At 32.2% G+C, this 21,134-nt stretch overlaps 1 protein-coding gene across 5 annotated transcripts in view; it reads left to right on the top strand.

The window, feature by feature from the left end:
- Window positions 1-20,282, top strand: part of LOC118185904 (uncharacterized) — a 189,376-nt gene extending 169,094 nt beyond the window's left edge. For 4 of the 5 annotated variants that reach the window (XM_035355854.2, XM_035355852.2, XM_035355856.2 and 1 more), the window contains 4 exons: window positions 13,043-13,144; window positions 14,807-14,965; window positions 16,174-16,305; window positions 17,591-20,282. In XM_035355854.2, the coding sequence (XP_035211745.2) occupies window positions 13,043-13,144; window positions 14,807-14,965; window positions 16,174-16,305; window positions 17,591-17,694 (497 nt within the window). In that variant the 3' untranslated portion in view covers window positions 17,695-20,282. The remainder of the gene's footprint in view (window positions 1-13,042; window positions 13,145-14,806; window positions 14,966-16,173; window positions 16,306-17,590) is intronic. The other variant, XM_035355855.2, reaches the window with a different exon arrangement.
- Window positions 20,283-21,134: the final 852 nt, after the last annotated feature.

The following is a 21,134-nucleotide window of genomic DNA, read 5'->3' as shown; positions in this document are numbered from 1 at the left end:
AAAAACCTATGGAGATGAGGAACTGTAAACTGGCACCTTATGGGAGATTTATTACTTATTTGAGCGAAAAACATTTATACTTTATGGATTTAAATTGGTACATGAAGGTGTGAAAGTTTTACCACACATCTTGAAATTCCCTAATATACAATATCAGTTTGGAATTTATTAAATTTAAAAGCATCCTTAAGAAGAAAGTTACTTTATGCCTTCAAGTAACATATCAAGACTAGAAAAATTATGGTTCACAGAAGCTGAATTTCATGTTTCGCGTATTAGGATATAAATGGGCAAGACAGCCACAGTACATCTGTGAAACTGTCAATGTGGCTATAGAAAACTAACTTGCATGTGGGCCAAAATAATGGAAATTCCACTACGCTACAGACTACTGATACATCTGGTATTAGTACTACTGGATTAACGGATTACTTATTTGCATATATGCTTCAAAGACATCTACGTAATCCCATCAAAATATTAATAGTCCACTGACCAAGAAAATGCGGAAACTTTGACCAGGAGATATATTTTTTAAACAGAAACTTGATTACGAAATTAAGTTTTTTGTATTGAATTGGTTTTATTTTCTGATTTTCATTTTCATTTAAATAAGTAACTGAAATAAAATTGTTTTTTCCCTCCTTCTCCTTCTCTCTCATCTTAACACAATACAGCAATATATCATAAAGCTTTGTGATTATAAGTAGATAACAAAAGTTATCATAATGGAATTTAGTTTTATTTTTCTTAAATTTTTTGGGCAACTTTTATGCATAATTTGTTTAGTTATTAATATTCTTCCTTACTTTTACAAATCTCTTTGTTCCTATTTAGTTAGATTACACATATTTTTTACTTATCTAATAATTTTCTGCCGTTCATAACGATTTCCTATAAGAGCAGAAACTCATTTATGCGTTTCCCAGAATAAAAGCTGATAAACTAATTCAAGTTGCCCCTTTCTTAAAAAAACGGGGGCGGGAAGAAAAGAAAAAGGTAGCTTTAAATGATGAATCTAAATATTACGACACGCCTCCGAAGGATTAACCTATATTGGATCGTATTAAAGATTAATGTGGATTTTTAATCTCATTTGCAATATGTATGAGACCCGGTTTCTCTAGAAAACGTAATGCATCGTTTCTGTTACAATTCGAATCAATTTTACGAGTTTAATCAAAACATATAACAACAACTTAAAACACTTACCGTATTTCTTCGCATATTTTCCACTCTCCCCTAAATCTTTTTATCTTCCAAAAGTCGAGAGGTGAAAATATGCGAATAATTTAATATCCGAAAAGGTTGTAGTAGAACAAAATAAATGAAAAGTAGTCATGGGGAAACTGCCAGTAAGTGTCACAATGTTATTTCTTTAAAAGAAACCTACATCGTAATAAGAATACATAATAATATTAACATCACAATATCTAACAAAATATGCACCTTCATTTCTACTTCCCTGCAACTTGAATCTCGCCCGTTCTCATTGTTGAGACGTCAAATCATCCATAAATAATTACAGAAGGTGAATGTGCAGCTGACTCAGCGAAATCGTAGACTGAATATCAGTTCGTGCTTACTTTGCTGTGATGGATCGGTTTCTGCATTAGGCTGCCATAACATTCAACAGTCAGAAGGGAAAGGTTCAGCATGACCTTCGCAGGTAGTTTGTGCGGATTTTGCTTTGTTAATAAGACGAAAACAATCACTATGTGGGAGAATTCATTTTGAAATTTATGGGAACTCGTTCTCTGAATGCACTGAGGAAGAAAGTAAGTAAAAATTGTGCGAATATTTTTGTAAATTTTCAGAATCTGCCCCTAAACAGCTAGAGGGGATACACGAAGATACATGGTATATAAAGATAAAGCAGATACTCTGTTTTCGAAGTTAACCACTTTGCATTTGACTGCTTTCGAAATTAATTATTTTCATCAACTGAGAACTACTGCAAGCAAAAAGCAATAATGCATATTCCATGAACAGGCTTCTGTCTACTGTTGCTTAACAAGGTCTTGTATCGCTCAACTCCACAATATGGCTTTACGCTTAAACGAATCCGAAATTGTATATACACCATCTATCTGAAAATTCAGATATTCGATTAACGAAAACTAGAGGAAACTTAAGATGGAGGTTTTAATGCTTCAGGAGTTCCACATGGTCCCCCCTTGCAGTACAGAGCACAGAACTTTCATACAATTATATGAACCTCTCAGAAAAGTCCTTGTTTGATATGTTATTCAACTTACGTGTCATTTAATATTGGCTTTAATATTGGTTACGTCGTGATAGCGGTCATCCTTCAAGTGAAATTTGATTTTCGAGAGTAAGAAAAAAGTCACTCATCGCTAAATCGGGTGAATAAGGAGGATGGTTAAGAACTGACGCACGTTTTTTTGCTAGAAACTGCACCATAACTATAGCCGTGTGAGATGGTGGATTATTGTGCAACAAGAAGAAATCCTTCTCGGCCATCGTTCCGGACGGCCCAATGAATCATGTTGCACGCACAGCCGATCCATGACACCCGGGAACTGCATTCCTAATTTTAACCCACTTATAATTCTCTGTTATGATTATATGCCAGGAAGAAAATCTGTCTCGGAACTTTTCGGACAGACGGTGTATGTATTCCATTATCTCTAAACCAATCTGAACACTCTCGAATTTATACCTATCACGGAGGTGCAATTTGCCAGCTTATCTCGGTATTTGAGTGATAGAAATAAATAAAAGAATTGATAAAATTTTAAAACTTTCAAATCTGAAAAAAAAAAAAAGGACAAAATTGAATGTCTGACATATAATCACAATTCTAGAGGCTAATAAAATCCGGATTCAGCTTCGAAAGAAGCAATTTTTACATTAATCGAGAATTCAATCTAAACTTTAGTTTAAGAAAGGATAACTGTGAATATCAGTTATTTGTTCAGGAAGTCCAAAGCGTCATTATATGTTCCCTCTTCTTGGACACAAGTTGATATGCATTCAAGTTTTTTTTTAAAGCAGGAGCGTTAAAAATATGCAGTGTTATCGCTGAGACTCGAATCCTGAACCTTTCGAATTCACGTCTAGTATGCTTCCAATTAATTACACCACGAAGGCATGCGGAAAGCAGGTAGAAAATAGTTGATATACTCTCCGTTTTAAAGGCGACTGGGAATTAGACGACCTAGCCGCCAAATCCTGTTGGTGACGAATATCTTCCAGAACCTTTTTAGTTCGGACGCTACTTGTACAGTCGTTAGTTTTTGTTTTTTTCCCCCTCCCTTCAAAGCAGGGGACATGAACAATGGGCAATGCCCTTGCCGGGAATCGAGCCCTGGACCTCTCAAATATGCGTCGAGTATGCTTCCAGTTATTTCAGGAAGGCATGAGAAAATACCTTATAACTTATACCTTGTAACTTACCTTATAACTTATGCCTTATACCTTAAAATACCTTATTTTATTGCATACAATAAAATAAAAGTAAAATGTTTAATAGAAAAATTATTCAGTGCATTTTATTTTTACATATGGATTAACCTTCTGTTTTCTAACTGTTAAGGAACTAATTAATTAATTTATCCAAATTAATTTTTGTGGGCTGGGTTATTCTCAATCGAGAACAAACCTAAACTAGTGAGCCTCTTCTATTCCATGCTGCTTGGCAAATAATTTTTTATTAATTTAAGTTTTGAGAATCCTCTTTTAGCCTTAGCTACTGTCACAGGAACCATAAAGTACATGATGCCTGATGTATCAGGAAATTTTTAGCTTTTATTAATTTTCCAATTTTTTAATCTCCAATAAGGCCTCGAGGCACTACCCGCTTGTACCAGTGGTATTTGCGGTCTTGTTCAAATCCTATATAATAGAATTTCAGGTAAGAGAGTCGAAAATATCATATACACCATGCGATTGTTGGTTGTGCAGATCGCGCTTGAGTGATTATGTCATGTACCACATTGCTTCAGGAAATGTTATTTTATTTCGTTACTTACAAACAAAATGTTGAGATAGTGTAGAGGCATAAGGTCTTCGTGACACATTGAACTTATAAATTATACTTGCATTTCACTGCCTGTTGGGAAGCACAGAATTTGAACTTCTTTATCGAAAATGTAACTAACTAATGCATACATTTTATAAAAAATCTCTTCACCTTCAAACTTAAGCCAAGCAGGGAAATTCAAAACTGTTATGATAATATTACTAAGAAGAAAAATTATACACATAAAATGTTCTTGTAGAACTGACTGTGAATTAAGATTTCGGCAGAACAATTCCGGAAACCGTGTAGTAGTAATAATTTGCAGAAGGGGCAAAAAACTTGTAAAATCCACATTAATTTGAATGATGGGAAGAAAAAAAATAGCTGAAGAAGCAGGAAACATTATGCAAGACATTAAAAAAAAAAGAAAAATAGGAAGTGGGAAGGAAGCACACTGAAAATCCTTATTATGATCCATAATTCCATCGTTATCTTCGAATGTACTGGAGTTGAAGCAACGTTTCACGTTCGGCATTTGGGATTCCACAGGACGATGAGAGCGACTTTGATGGTGAGGTCGTTTTTTTTTTTTTTTTTTTTTTTTGAATCAATTACTTTCTCGCGGTTCAAGCCTCGAGCATCGCCTTCGGTGCGACTATAAACCACATTCCGTGCCTTGTGGGTGAGCGCGCATTCGCGTGCCATCGGAATCAAAAGCCAGGATTACCCGGACGTCATAAAAAATAATAACAATAACGCGAGGTACTTCGTTATGATGAGTAGAAATCTCTGGGGAGAAGATAGCATCTTCTATTGGGCGATGAGACATTCCTTGCTGAGGTATGTCACCGTTGGGGTCAGTTGATATTTATGATCAACGGAGATGGTATATACGTTGATTATGCTTTTCCTTCTGATTGGGTTTATTTCACAAAGCTAGTATTTGATTATTCCCTCTCTCAATAAATCTTTCTTCCGATAACAGAATATCTAATCATGTAATATTATAGGCTGCAGCCAAATCGTGTAATATAAATTAGGGAGATTACATGATTGACTAGCTGGAAAGGAAGAAGTAAAAATAGTAAGATATCAGGGGTGACAGAGCTCCAAAAATGGAGTACATTTGTAGTACTTTTTTAGCAAGCAGAAAATGATCTTTGGCTTTCTTTTTCCCAAGTTTAAAGAAATATTTCTTACACTTTTTTTCTCAAGTAAAATATTTCGTTTCTTGTACAAAGAAGTTGAACGAGGCTTCCTTTTCATATTTCTTTTCCCAGTAATACATTTTGCATCTATTCTCACGATTAGAAATAGATAACCATTTGAATTTTTTGACAGAAAATGGCAAAATTTAATGCAGAAAATTATTTAATGTTTGAAGATTGGTTTACATGTAACTTATCCTCCCGTCTCATCTGCTTATGATAAAACGTTTTCATATACTGAAAAATGACCTTTATAAAATTAGCTTAAGGGATTTTAAGCAACAAAAATTGTTTTTGTTATATAATAAAGAACGCCAGAATCGCTTAACAAATTAAATTTTAATGATGACAAAAATTAAATAAAATTAATCCGTGTTTTCGGAGAATACGATGAATTTACCTCTGAAGTTAAGAATAGAACTGGAGTATTTCAAAATGCCACGCATTTTCTTATTACTCATACAGTCATCGGGTAAGCACACAGTGTACATAAAAGTACACTGTCTGCTTACCTGATGTTTTTAGTTCATAAAAGCTCTTTCCAATGCTATTAAGAGTTCAGAGTCGATAGATTTTATGCCATTTTACATGACGTTTTGGTATGGGATGGCATGTAAGCCGATGGGCAATAGTACTACGATATAAATCAAATTATATGATTTCTCTTAAATTATTGGCATAGATAAATATAATATTTTAATACCTTCCAGCAACCAGTTTTGTAGGCAAATATGCATCAGATTTTTCGCAATTCAGTTCTGAAAAGTTGTATAATGGGATTAAATGCTTGTCATAGGTACATGTAACAGGTAGGAGTGGATGAGAAACCAGAATTTCACCATTGGACGTACAGGTGTATTACCATTCTAATTTTGAGGCATAATATCCAAAATTCTGCAAGAGAAAAATCTTACCAGCAGAACTGTTATCCCTGCATCTACTATCCGCTACTCCTCGTCGTGGGACGGTCGTAGTGGATCAGACAGTATTTATTTATTCTCCGAAAAATTATTCTTAAAAAAAAAAAAAAAAAAAGAAAAATAGGAAGTGGGTAGGAAACACACTGAAAATCCTTATTGTTATCCATAATCCCATCGTTATCTTCGAATATACTGGAATTTGAAGCAACGCGTTTCATGTTCGGCATTTGGGATTTCACAGGACGATAAGAGCAACTTTGACGGCGAGGTCGTTTTTTTTTTTTTTTTTTTTTTTTTTTTTTCTTTTTTCCAATATGTTTTTGACATGAACACATGTTCACACATATTTTGCATGGACAATTACAAGAAGTAATGGACATTATGGCTGTTGATTTTACTTATTATATAAGAACTATTACTATATAGAGACTCTAAAGTAGAGAGAACTGTTACTAGTTGATTACAGTTACAACGCACCAGTTGACTTTATAACACTTCCAAAATGTAAATATAGTTATAAAATGCTAAACTGTGAATGCATGACAAATAAAATAAGGAAAAAATAAAAATTATGGGACTGAACACAGGTATACGGATACAATACAGCACTATTTTTAATTTCTCAACATTCGAAAATAAAATGCTGAAATATTCTATAGTGAAGCCTATTGAAATGTAAGAAAAAAAGAGTATGTGATAGTGCTACTCTATATGACACTCTTGCTGTTAACAATTCGTATTATTGCTATTAACAGTTATCAGTTTCATTCCAAATAGTATAGCGAATATAAAAAAAAAGTATGGCAAGACTTTGTATATGTTAACATGGATCAGCTGAGTGCGTCCACACCACATCTATTTTCTCTCTTCCTCTTTTCTAATATAACATACCTATTGCCAGCGAGGCGACCTACATTGGTCATAAGGTCTTCATTGACAAGGGAAACCGGGTCGTTCTCCAATCCAACCTGTTACCAGTGTTGTATTCAGTACTACTATTACAATATAAGTACGAATATTTTTATTCATATTAATATTTACCATGTGCTTGGTTGGAAAAAGAGCTAAAATATTCATTTAAACTACTCCAAGAACTACTAATGGTCCTTATTTCTGACATTACTTTAGAATTTCGTCCTAGCTGTACGACCATTTCCGGAAATAACAATAACTTCCCCAAATAATCAAGTCATATCGCTTATTTTTTAAAGTCCAACGCATCTATTTTGTCTTTCCGAGTGGTATTTGATTTGAATGCTTTTTTTTTTTTTTTTTAAATACTTTTTCACACGTCTGTCCGAGATTGTGGGAGGAACGGTTAGAGTGAGGCGGTTAGAAAGAGATTTTGTTTTCGAATTCTATCTGCGACGTCAGCAGGAGAGAGAAGTTGAGTTTTTCGTTTTATTTTATGTTATTTTATCCATTTTTTCTCCTCCCGCATGCTTAAGTCATGAGTCACTCGACAGCCGAATGATCTGGATGTGCTGCCAATCGGAAAATTCTAATCCAAGGGTTGCAGGCATTTCGTGTCGAATGCTTCTTGGCGAAACCTGCCATTCCTTTTACCTTAGTTGGATCCATGAGGAAAAAAAAGTCATTTAGTTAGTTAGATATAAACATCTCACTTAGAAACCCAAAATAAAATAACATAACTGAAAACTTCTTTAATGATATTTTAAGAGAATGATAATATAATCCATCATCTAGTTTAAAATATATGTGTATAATTATCCACCGATAACATTTACTTTTAGATCATGGAAAATTTTACTTGTTTATTTCTACCTTCTTTATTGAATACTCTCTACTTGTTCCATCAATCAAACGACAAACGGAAAGCGAATGACTAAAGCGCAAAAGAGAAGCTAAAAAAATTACCTGAAATGTCAAATTGAAAAATTTTCGATAGTGATTTTTATTAGTGTCTTAAGTCGAATGCAGTATTTATATAAATATAAAGTATTTCTCTCCCTCCTTCCTAGCGTACCTTCGTGGTGTAGTGGTTCTGCACGCTGGGCCGGTATTCCAGAGGTCCGTGGTTCGATTCCCGGGAAAGGTGATTGCTCATTTTTCCTCTTGCCTGCCTCCAAAAAATACCCAATGTCTCTACAGTGCCGCCCGAACTAAAAGGGTGTTGGATGATGATTCTCCCCCCCAGGATTTGACAATTGGGTTCCCTAAAAACCCCAGTCGCCCTTTAAAAGGGGGAGTATATAAGGTATTTCTCCCGCCTTCCTAGCTCTTCTACTTCGTGGTGTAGTGGTTCTGCACGCTGGGCCGGTATTCCAGAGGTCCGTGGTTCGATTCCCGGCGAAGGCGATTGCTCATTTTTCGTCTTGCCTGCTTCCAAAAAATACCTATTGTCTCTACATACATAAAAGAAAAGCATATATTGTTTTTACATAACTTCCGAAAATATTCTGAAGACGTATGGTTTAAGAGTATACGTCACATCTTCATGTATATAGCTATTTAAATATTAATTTTTTTATGGAAGCTTAACATACTGGGATAAGTGCTAGAACACAGCAAAAATAGTAATTAGTAATTATCAGCTGTTCTTCATAGTAAACGGAGATCAAACTTGGATACATTACAGCTCTAAAACGGCATGACGATGGCTTAATCTAATAATTTCAACATCAGGATCGTATTCATTAATGTGCGCAATATTGAAACGTTAAATTCACGTTTCTGTCTTTTAAATTCTCTGGAAAAAAAGTTAAGATCATCTTAATTCCTTAACTTAATCTCATGTTATAAATACTAGCTATCCTTGCAAGTCTTTTTCTACGGAGAGAAAAGTAGGATGATATTCTCTGTAAAATTTTTGCCAATTAATAAATCTTTAAAACGTAAGGTAATTAAGGAATTTGCTACAGATGCAATTAGAAATGTGTTAAGTAAATAAATATGTCAAGAGATCAGATATTTTTAGTTTTATCTTTACTTTTCTGTTGTTCACAGAGCTTGTAGTTTTCCGCAGACTTGACCTAAATTGTAAATGAAAAAGTCACAGTATTGAGTTCAGGTTATTAATCAACATATTAGTAATTTTAGTTTACCTTATATAAGAAGATTTATCAGGCTTTCGCTATTTGCGCTGATATTATTTAAAGTGAATTTCTGATTATGTTGTTTTTAAAACATTTCCAGGCTAAATAAAATGATTATTTAAACATGGCTCATCCAAGATTATTTTGTAATATTTTCATTGTTAATATGTATTTTACTGTGATGCATGCCATTACCCTGTATTATGCATTATATTGTACTATGTCCATAGGTATATATATAAATGTATGTATTTACTGCCTATGTGTGTGTATATTTATGTAATGTTATGAAATTCAATGGTCTGGTGGTGGCGGTTCTTGCTATGGGTGGTAGTCTATGCACTGTGGCGTCACTTCCTTCTCATCAACATTTTATGCGTTGCTGCTTTTCTAATAACTATTTTTGTTTTGCTTTCTTGATAACCTTTTGCCTACAAATACATCTTTCTTTCGCTATTTATTTCATCAAAATAAAAATTATCTTGTAAGATGAACAGCTTAGCTAACTGGGAGTCAATCGGAAAAACAAATTTTAAATTTGCATGTTTAAGGTCATGAGAAATATGATTCATTACATAAATTTTGAAATTACTAAAGGAAATTTAGGTTTTTGTTAATTGCACTGTCTTCATTTCGTAGAATTCATTTTAAAAAAGTAAATTTTAACGTGTAATGTTACAATGCTAATTCATATCTTGATCATTGTTGCTACAGTAGCAGTCTACTGAGAGCCTCAAATATTGAAATAATTGCAAGATTTAAAATAATGCATTTCAACATGAATCCTGACTTGTACTAAAAGCCTGCATTATTGGTACTAGAATCGATTTACTTGTTTGGAAACTTAATTTTTTTTTCGTTCTTGCTGAAATATATTATCGCAATAAAATAAATTAATGATGACAATCAAACAATCAGCTTTTATATGAGAACAAAAAAAATCTGAACTTCCTGTTCATCTAACTTTACGCAAGTTTGCATTAAACATTTTAACTAATAAGGTCAGACAATTCTGGATTCGAATGTGAGTTATTTCAGACTGTTTTTCTGTTATGACTGTTAGTCGAAAACATTGTTTGATAAGATTACGAATAAGAAGTTCGCAAAGATGTAAAAATTTATAATACTAATTCCATAAATAAAATATGCTTAACACAGTGAATTATAAGCTTGTACGTTAAATTTCACTGCTAAGCTATTTCAAGAAAAATCCTTATTATCTTTTCTGTAAACATTTCCGTTACAAATAATGGATTCTTACCGCTGCTTATTCCTTTCGACACTTTTCTTGGCAAACCTTTTCTATTTGTGGGAAACTTCTATTATTGAGTAACTTGCATTATGATTATTTCCATATTTAAACACATTTTAATTAATTTAAAATTCAAACTGGCAGTACTTACAGTTTCTATACCCAAGTAGTCCAGATAATATCAAAACACATAATTTTAAGAGCGTTTGAATTTCTTGGTAGTAATAAATTTAAATTCATAAAATTAAAAAAATGCATTCTAATAATATGTATGTAAGTGTATTCTAGTAATTTTCGCTTATACGCCAGCAACATGTTATTAATCCTTTGGAAAAAAATTTAATTTCTGTGGCACCCAGATTGAATAAAATGCTTTCTAACCACCTGTTACGAATTACAACAAAGCTATTACTCGAATATCATTATAACACAAAGTTAATTAATGAAATTGGATTTTTCAGGATTTCACAATCGGTACATATCTCAGCTGCAGCGAATTAAACAAAACATACATACATAGACTTCGGACATTTTTTTTTTTTTTTTTTTCAATTTTCATCAAATTCTTAACTTTTATTAATTATTTCGTTTTAAAAATTGCTGAATAAAATCGCAACAAATATCATTTTAACTTTAATTATTAAAAAAGCAAAAGTACATTTTTAAATCAATATTTTAATGTTCTTAATAAAACTGGGCATATTCCATACAATCGACGACCCATTCTTCAAACCATTTTTCGAATTTATGAATGTTTTATTTATTATTTGTTTAAATAACATAACAAAGATCAATAAATACATTGCAGCTTCCCATTCAACTATCAATAATTTGAGATAAAAAAATCCAGAAAATATGAAGTGAATAAAATTATAAAATACACTACTAGTTTGAGAAGTTTTGGACATGCAGACCGTAAAATTTTGAACTGCTGATATAAATCTGCTTGTTTTCAACGTACTGTAGACTTTAAATATTATATAGTGATTGAAATTTCAACTACGAGAGTCTGAGTGAAAGGTCTATAAAATTTCCTACTTAAAAATTTATCAATTTCTTTGTTATTCAGAGTGTTTGAAAAGGATTGCTACAAGCTTAAAAATTAATCATTAAAACACATTTTCTAGCACAAAGTTAAATTTAATGAAAACAGTTTAAACATGGAGGAGGAGGGTTTGCAAAGATGTGAGTTAAAGAATTTGATGAAAACAGTTTAATCATGGTGGAGGAGAGTCCTGCAAATAAAAAAATCGGATTTTTTTATATGATACGCATAAATGAAAATGCTCATCTGCTGCCATAATATTTAAAAAGTTAAATGCATAAAATTTCAGTTAAAAAAGTTAATTTGCTTTCATTATGTTTGAATAACTTAAATACGTAAAATTCCATAAAGATAAAAGTTTTATGAGATTTAGAAGGCGAATTTGAGAATTTTTCAGTGCCTATTACTAAGCAATTTCGAGAAAATTTTACCAGATTTATGCAGAAATTTCAGAGAAAAATTTGTTTACTTTCATGATTAATATTTCCTCATTAAAAAAAAGCAGTCAGTATTAATTTCGTAATAGGCCTCATGAAGCTATTAATTTCTAATACCTCTTGAAATTTTGCAGGGAAAAGGGTAAAGTCTTTAATATTAAATTAAGCAAAAATATGTATAAAGAACATTTTATTATTTAGCTCTCATTAGAGCTAATTAATTTTAATTTTACATTTTTAAAACCCTCCCATCACCAATATACCCTACATTATTTTGAGAAGCTTTGCATTGGAAATATATAGTAGGATTAAGTAGAAAATAAAGTCCAGAGCCTCCTTGCTTAAATACCCTGCACCCAAATACCTAAATACCCTATATTTCATCCGTAAGCATCTTATTGCAGGATGTTTATAAAATCAAGTCACAAACATTAAATATCACTATCACTAAAGACTTATATTCCCAGCCCCGTCATTCTGAGAAGCTTTATTCAGCAAACATTGTCGTCAAAGGCTAAATGTAATGTATACATTTATTCATAATAAATATGATACATATGAAAGAGGGTTTTTATTAATATCAGCTATTATTTCTCTGCTATTATTAATTATAAAATGCATTTAAGTATAAAAGCGTGTGTCAAAAAGCAGCTATAATTAGAAGCAGCTCTATTTAGGTTTTAAACATATTTCTTCATATTTACAAAACTACTGATTCAAAACACGGTTAGAAATTACTTGTACGTACAATAAAATATATTTTCAGATCCCCGGTCTTTTACCGGTAATTTTCTGAACCTCTAATTTTAAACGATCATCTGTTAGAAAGAGCAAAAACTAAATATATCAATTCACCAATTCAAATATCATTCTTTTATTTGTATTTAATCTAAGAGTATTTAAATCAAAATACACGAATATTATCGTTTGCGAACTACTCTTCAAGGAATTTTGCATTAATAATACATTGACAGCATTTACAACTGAATAACAATAAATTGTAAAGACAAAAACTACCTTCACAGGGTATTGAAAATGTAAGGCTGCCAACAGATATATATTTTTAATTACATTGAAATCTCAATACTAAATCAATGTGGAAAAGTTCGGAGGAAGTGACGTCATGTGTATTTGTGCAGGAAGTGGTTCTCTGACTCCTCTCACTCCCATCAGCATGCAAGAGGTGAAGCAACAACTCGTTATAAATCCGGGAAATGTTCTCGACAATCCTTATGCTACAGGTATTAAATATTTTTTTCATTTTCCCTATAACTGTTGATGTGAATACTTAAGCTAACCTAAGAGACTTAAAGCGATTGAATATTAAATCGAAAGCCCATTTTTAAAATAGTAAAACAGGTATTAAATTTCTGTAATCAATGTTTACTTCTATTTATTATTTAAAATAATTGAAGCTTGGTTACATAATTTATGCGAATTACAAGAAATGAAGTGAAAAGAACTTCCCTTATTAAAAAAAAAAAAAAAAAAAAAAAAAAAAAAAAAAAAAAAAAAGGAAAATTCTTATTGAAAAGAATTATGCTTACGCAGCATTCCTTTTATTTATGCTATATCATGAAGCATAATATAAATATTTTCTATCTTAGAAGAATTATTTATTTGGGGAAAATTGAAATAACTATCGGAATTTTAAATTTATTGCGTCATTCATAGAATAAAGGCATTTTGAAAATAAAGCGCTCAGATATCTAAAGAAAATGTTATACCTGAGGAAAGAAGAGTAAGCTGGAAGTTCATTGGAATGGTTTCGAATTTCTAATAAAAATAATAGTAATAAAAATAATAACTTTATACAAAACATACTTGAGAGTTAAATATAAATTATAATATTTAAGATGCAAAATTTTGCCATGTTTGAAGTTGGCATAGTGAGCCTACAAAGATTTAAAAGCCATTTTTTAACTAATTCTAGCAAATCTGCAAAACGATTAATTGACAGTATTCATGACTATGACATCTTCACTTTCTTTTCCTAAATTATCGTCTGTTTACGGAAAAATGTCTATTTATTCTTTTGCTTTTGCTCAGTGAACATGTGCTGTCATGGATTTGCAAACTAAGCAAAACGAAGCAATAACATTTTGTTGTAAAGTGGCAAAATCACCAAGGAGATATCTGATGTTGATGTATTTAATTATGGCAAAGCACACGAGGGCTATCTGCCTAAAGGGAGGGATGCCTTTCGTGGAGGACTTTCTAAGGGAAACTGGCTCGTATACACGTTACACATGGGGAAAACCACGAAAACGCCCATGCAGCCAGCCCGTTCGCGGGATTCGAACCTCAGACCGAACTACCAGTGTTCAGCGTCTTTACCGCTCGGCCGCTGGTGGGCCAGGAGATATCTGAAATATTATGTAAAGTATACGGGTATCGAGCATTAATACGTTTTCCGTTGACGATTTCATGATGGTTGTGCTGCAGCTATTGTTAAAATTGTCACCTGTCTCCTAGATTAGTCGCTTATGAATTTTGTTAAATATTCCATTAAAATGTTAAAAAACTGGATTGAATAATTGGTTCCCACTGCACAGCTATGTGCTGCAAAAAAGCAAGCAAAATAATAATATGGGATTATGTGAAATGTTGGAATTGAAAAATTTTCTTCAATATTAAACTTAGAGCTTTAATTTCTTTCCCTATTTTTCACTTTGACTGGTTTGTATATGAAGCGGGGCGCAAAGTCAGGGATCTCCCCGAGTGGCGAAAGCTGCAGCTATGCCACCGAAACTTTCTCGACGCATGGTGTATTCAAATTAAAGAAAACTATTGTCGTAACAAAACTACCTCTGAATAATACATTACACCCAGAAAAGATTTTGAAGGTTTAGAAGGTATTTACGTCTACTGTTTTGGTGATCAATTTTTATTTTTATTTGCAGTTGGCAGCGCGGGCGATGTTTGTGGGGGAAGCCCTTCTCCTGCCAAAGCCGAACTCAGTGAAGGAACTTCCGCTTTGACTGTGCTACAGCCAGTGCACAGTCCCCTTAGCCCCAACGCCACCTACACTCCTTTACCTTCCTTCTCTCAGTATCCCTCGGGTGAGTATCTTGAATTTTTATTTTGTCTTGAAAACATAATTTCATTCCGCATTGCTCAATGATATCTGCATGTGATTAGGATCTGAAGTATGCCAATGACGACATAAGCCACGCGTTTTGCATTATGATTCTATAAATGAGCCAGACGTTTATCCTCGGAATGTGGTTACGAAGAAAAATTTCACTTTTCGCCTCCAGTATTCTTAATGTAGTTATACAAAGTTATTTATTTTTCATGTTCTCTTCGAAATTGTGGGAAATGTTTTATAGTTGTTTAATAAACTGCATAGAAACGTTGAACACTCATCGAAAATCGCTGAGGAAAAATACAAAAGTATAGACCTGTCATTTAATGGAGGAAACAAAAGGAAAAAATGAAAGAATTATTTTCTGAAGGAAATAAATCTAGATGATAACAGAAAACAACAATTAATACCTTTATTAAATGTAACATTCGTATCACTATAGAATTGATCAAACTAAAGAGCAGTTATAATTTATTCCAACGTCATCTGATTTATTTATTTTAAAATAAGAAGTATCCTCTAACATAATGACCGACAACCGGTTCTGGTAATTTAACAAGTTATGCGATGCAGCCAGTTCACAAAATCTCAAGACACAGATATATGAATAAATGTTGCATTTTATTTACGCATAACTTTTTGCACTTAATGCTAATTTATAGTTTATTCTAACCTGTATTCAAAATATATGCTATTTTGATTTTTATTGCACAATTAATGTTTTAAATTCCCTACCAGTTATTGACTGAATAAAATCACAATAATAAGAGTTTTCGTAATAATAGATATAAACATAAAATTTCTGTCTTATAATTAGAATTTTATATAATTATTGCTATATAGAATTATTAAAGCAATATATATACATATTTAGTGTTTAAAAAGCACTTCACAGAATTATTAATCATTGTAGTTAAAATGGAATTAAAAAAATTACGAGTCGTAATTAACTATGAAATTTTTTATCTAGATATAATTGATTACTGTAACAAAATTTTAATTTAAATTGTTATCATTAGTTATTTAATTAACTAAGAAGCAAATCATCTAATTTATGCGTTCTTTTGTCTACTCTTTGAAAATTCATTTAAATTTAAAGCATTAAATTTTTATTTAGTCGAAATAATTTATTTAAAAATATTTGCTAAAATAGCTTTTAATCTTTGCTAATTCTTTTTCTAGTGACGAGCATGACCGTGCCAGGGACCGGTGTTGCATCTATTCCAGGTACAGAGTACTCATATGCTTCTCCATATACCCAGTACTCCACAGCAGCGTACGGTGCTTACGGATATACCACAAATAGCATCGTCAGTAAGTAAATTGTTCAATTTAGATAGTAATTTGGTTTCGTTTGGTTTGGGAATTTGGTTTGGTATTGACTATTCCTCGCAAAAAGGGATTAGGCCTAGCGTTTAATAATCTCTTCATTAGAATCACTTTTCTTAAATGCAGTGCTGATTTCAGGTGCAGGTTTTTTGTAGAGGATTTGCATGGAGAGCAGGATTTATTTTCCGCGCTTTCTATGTTTATTATAGAAGTGTAGTTCCAGTTACAACATTTCTCAAAATAAGATAAAGAAATTTATGAAAACAGTTTCAACAGTAGGAATAATATAAAGCTCCTTAAAAATGAAATGCTATTTTTTAACAGTCCCTAGAATAAAGATTCTAGTCAGCAAAATATTCATTATACTTTATGCTAAATAGAAAAAATTCCACACCTTTGTAATACGAAATTCATTCATCCATTCGAGAAGAAGTTTCTAATATAGATCACTTTTTAGTGCTTATAAACGATCAAAATAGATTTAAGTACAAAGGCAATGTTGTTCGTTTTAGTGAGTTAGGTATTGGTTAAAGCTACACTAAGTATTAAATTTGTAGTTGACTTCTTGAAACTATTAAATTACATATTGGCGAATTTTCATGTCAAGGTAACTAATTAAAGTGTAAATGCGATCATACAGCATGAAAATTTTGCTGCGCGAGAATTAAAAAAAAATATTACATTTACAGAATCCTTCTACTCACAGTATTTAAACTTGTCTTTATAGATTTATTTTATTTTAACAAAAGCCCATATGTAGGCTTAGTGTCCACGATTTTCCTAATTTTAATAAACGTTTATCTCTTTTATAAAACTTTATCCTATTTTGGCATAGGTTCATATCTAGGATCGATAATATCTTGATATATTAGGAAATAAAATTTGCAATCACCATTTTCAAACATCTTGTACAATGGCTATTTTTAATACGCCCGAGCATTAAAAATATACAAGTCAAAATATATGCTTCCGTTATGGTGTATGTTAATACAAAATTAAACCTTCCATTTAAGCATTCACTATTTGAATGATTAAACACTTAATCATCATAAAAATGGCTTGTGATTAGTTCTGAGTCATCAAGGTACCTAGATATGGAACATTTTATTTCACTCCATATAGATAGCTAAAATCTTCCAGGAAGGTTCCGCCTTTCAAGAAGGCGAAGACTACTAAAACCTTCCTGGAAGGTTACGAATAATAACTTACTACAGTTTTATTACTGTTGATTAAATAAGTTGCTAAAGCATTTTTTTATTCTTTTTTGTAGCTGATCCATCTTATTACTACACCAGCCGTCCGGCTGCGAGCAATAACTCCGTCCTAACGACCACGCCGTCGCTCAGCCCGGATGTGTACAAGGACAGATGCTAACCAAAGGGACTTCAGTCTCCGTGGCTACCTCAAAGCAACCTACTTAGTCATCCAGCTGACAATCCAAAGTTATTTTTGTAGGAGGAGGATGTATATAAATTAAGAACATCGCGACATAATTTCACCATTCATCGTATCACTGTCTTTCAAGGTCCATGATGGCCCTCGAAAGTAGGAAGCTGGAGCTCCGAAATGCCCAGCTGTTGAATTGACTACAAAGTTGCTGTTTTTAGTCAATTGGATAAATTCTTTTGATAAGCACCACACGTCGACCCACCAAAGATGTTCTGAAAAAAACCATTGCGCATTTTTGGGTGATTTGATTCCGAGATCTGCGAAGATGACATTAAAAGTTGATGATTCGGAATTAGTTGAGACCTCCGAGCAGGAAGTAGGTTTCAGTTTTCCAAAAGAGGAAATCGAGATTAAGAAAAGACTGTTTTCTCACAGATTAGAAACTCATTGAAAATAATCTCTGTTTATTACGTTTCATCCTCTACTTAGAAATAATCTAACAAAAATCATGGATGAAAGAAAATTTCTGAATGAAGCTACATAATGCGCACTGTCAATGATTGTAGAGTTATTATGGATCACAACATTGAGTCATCAAAATATTCTCGAGTTGTAATCATGAGCAAATCGGAAGCCTTGTAATTTATAGTATCTCGAATTTTTATTTTCCACTTCCGAAATAATTGCTCATTGGAAAACAAGGAGATAGACAGTGGAATAAAGATTTAAAACAGGAAAAAAATAGAGACCTGTGTGAATATATATATGCTTCATATTTTTCCGCCGAAGGATTCATCTGGATACACTCAATGATCTCTTCATTTTATTAGAGCGAGACCGGAAACGATAGAGACATTTCCGACTCGCACGCCACCTGATGAGGACTTTTCAATGTTGCAAACAAAAGATGGACTACGCTCGTCCGGTCTTTTTTTTAATCTGCATACCAAAGAGATTTTTAATATTTTGTTCAGTTTTTAGTGTCGCTTTTTTGTAATTTTTATTTTTTGTATTATTATGGAATATCGGGCGAGACCTTTGGACATTATTAAAGACTATATTTGTGATTTTGAAATTTTTTTTTTTTTTTTACTCGCATAGAGATGCGCCCTTTAATGTATTATTGTCATAGAAAATATGTTTTTGTTGATCGAAAAACCAAAAGCTTTGTCTTCCGTGTATTATAGTCAACTGTATTTATAGTAGTATTTTTTCTTTTCTTCAGTTCAGTTCAGCTGAAAAGCTTTATTTTTTAAGATTCTCTGATATAAGCGTTTTGGGACTGCCTTTACTGATTTAGAATCTGTATAGTGCACATTGAATGCACAAGTTTTTCAAGAATTCAATTAAAATTTTTAAGGAGGTGAAGAACATAATAGAATTTATAGGTATTTTTTTTATAAATCCCTTTTGAGAATGATATTTCTTTCTTTGTATAATGTTTATCAAATTATTTATAATTTTTAAAAAGAAGCGCTACCATTCTTGGCTGAGTAAAGACAATTAATGTCAAAATTTTTCCCTAACCTTCACTGATTATATATTTTATTAATTCAAATAATGACAATGCAGAATCATCAGTAGTATACTTTTAAAAGTATAATCAGTTTTATGTTCTTTAGGTACGTGAAACTGAGAAATATTATTCATTTCAATAGTGTAGTTAAATTCTAAACCATTCTGGCATTTGCAAGTGATTTGATGATCAATTTGTGTACTTTACAGCATAGAAGTAATTAAAGTAACTTAACAAAGAAAAAAAATTGTATTTCTTCAGCTGTTTAAAATGAAACAGTACAGTTACATGATACTGAAATTCGAAACGTGAATCGGTTATAAAAATGAAGTAATTTTAGATAATAACTGATTTTTGTTTTACTATAAACAAAGACACATTGAAGAAAAAGAATATTAATTTGTCTTGGTAAATATGACTTACATAGAATTACACATATACATGTAAAAAGTCCTTAAACTTTTATTTTCTTTGCAATGTAGACTTCTGAAAAAGTGTAAGCAGCATTAAATCTTTTCTTTGCGGTTTGTTTTTATTCTTCACCTCTAATGTCTGTAATAATAGATAGTTCAAAATGGCGGTCTTCCCAAAACGTCGTGTACTTAAAAGCGTGTATAATGTGTTCCAAAATGGCTCATTTACTTAAACAAGCGCGAAAAATTCTTATTGTTATTTATTGTGTAAACATTGTCTATTTTTGTACATTGCACCATTGATCCCCGCACAGAGGGTTTCGCTATTTGCACAAGTCCTTTTGTTTACCAGTCACGAAGTCGTAACAGATGCCAGCATTGCCGGTGTTAATTGTAAAGAAAGAATTAAATTTATTTCTGCCTACTTGATGTTTTAATGTATTGTTGAAGAACGAAGAATAATTAATATTTTTGAACTCAGATGACAAATATTTTATAACAAAAGTGGGCATGTAGGCATCTTTTACGAATCGATCCCCCCGTAGGACAAGCGACGTTTGTGTCCAGCGATTGTTCTATTTAAGACTGAACAAATGTTTTGCTCTGCTCAATCATTTCTAGAAATAAATATATTTCACTCATTTTGTAGATGATTGTTTCTTGTCTTGTTTGTTCACTTGTACCCACTGAATAATGAACACACCCATATTACGAACAATATGGCTCGAATAGAAGAAACACAAAGCGACAGGGATAGATTATAATCTTAAGGGCTCTGAGCGCATAAAAGATTTCATTGCCACTTCGTGTTTTACTATTCTTTTGGGCTTATTTCAATTATAAGTCTTATGGACGATGGCATAGGTGTACTTTAACTTCTAAAACTTACTTTACTGTACACTAGTTTTATTATCTATCAATTTTTTATGTGCGTTGCTTTGAAAACAGACTTTTCGAATTTTTAGCTTGATTTAAGTAGACGCCTCACCACTGGCCGAGTAGTTAAGATTGCTGAAAATTTGATAATTTATAGTTCCAACTGCTTTAGGCTTGATCTCAAGCGAACGGACTGCCTACATGGTTGGTTTTTGTGGATTTTCCCATATATAACGTGAATACCAGTTTCCTTAGAAAGTCCTCCAACAAGACAATCCTTCACTTAGACAAATAGCCCTTGTAGCTTTGCCATATTCAAATAACCTAAACCATTAAAACCATTAAATTTAAGTAACCATTAAATTAAATGTAAGTAACCGTTAAATTTTCTGAATTGTAGGGCACAGAGTAAGGTAAAGCGTAAGGGTTTAAATTTCCCTTACAGAATTTTCCGCTTTTCTACTTTAAATAACAAATTTTATTAAAATTTCTCACTCATAGATTTTATATGTTTATTTATTGTACAATTTGTATTAAGCATGAATTAGATAATTTTTATTAATTAATGCCCTCACAGTGAAGTTTTGGTTTCCTGTTTCATTGATGACTGAGTTCTACTG

This window comes from Stegodyphus dumicola, chromosome 7 (genome assembly GCF_044657685.1).
Source record: "Stegodyphus dumicola isolate Sdum_Otavi_A_Nest chromosome 7, ASM4465768v1".
NCBI lineage: Eukaryota > Metazoa > Arthropoda > Arachnida > Araneae > Eresidae > Stegodyphus > Stegodyphus dumicola.
This window is presented reverse-complemented; position numbering and strand designations above follow the sequence as displayed.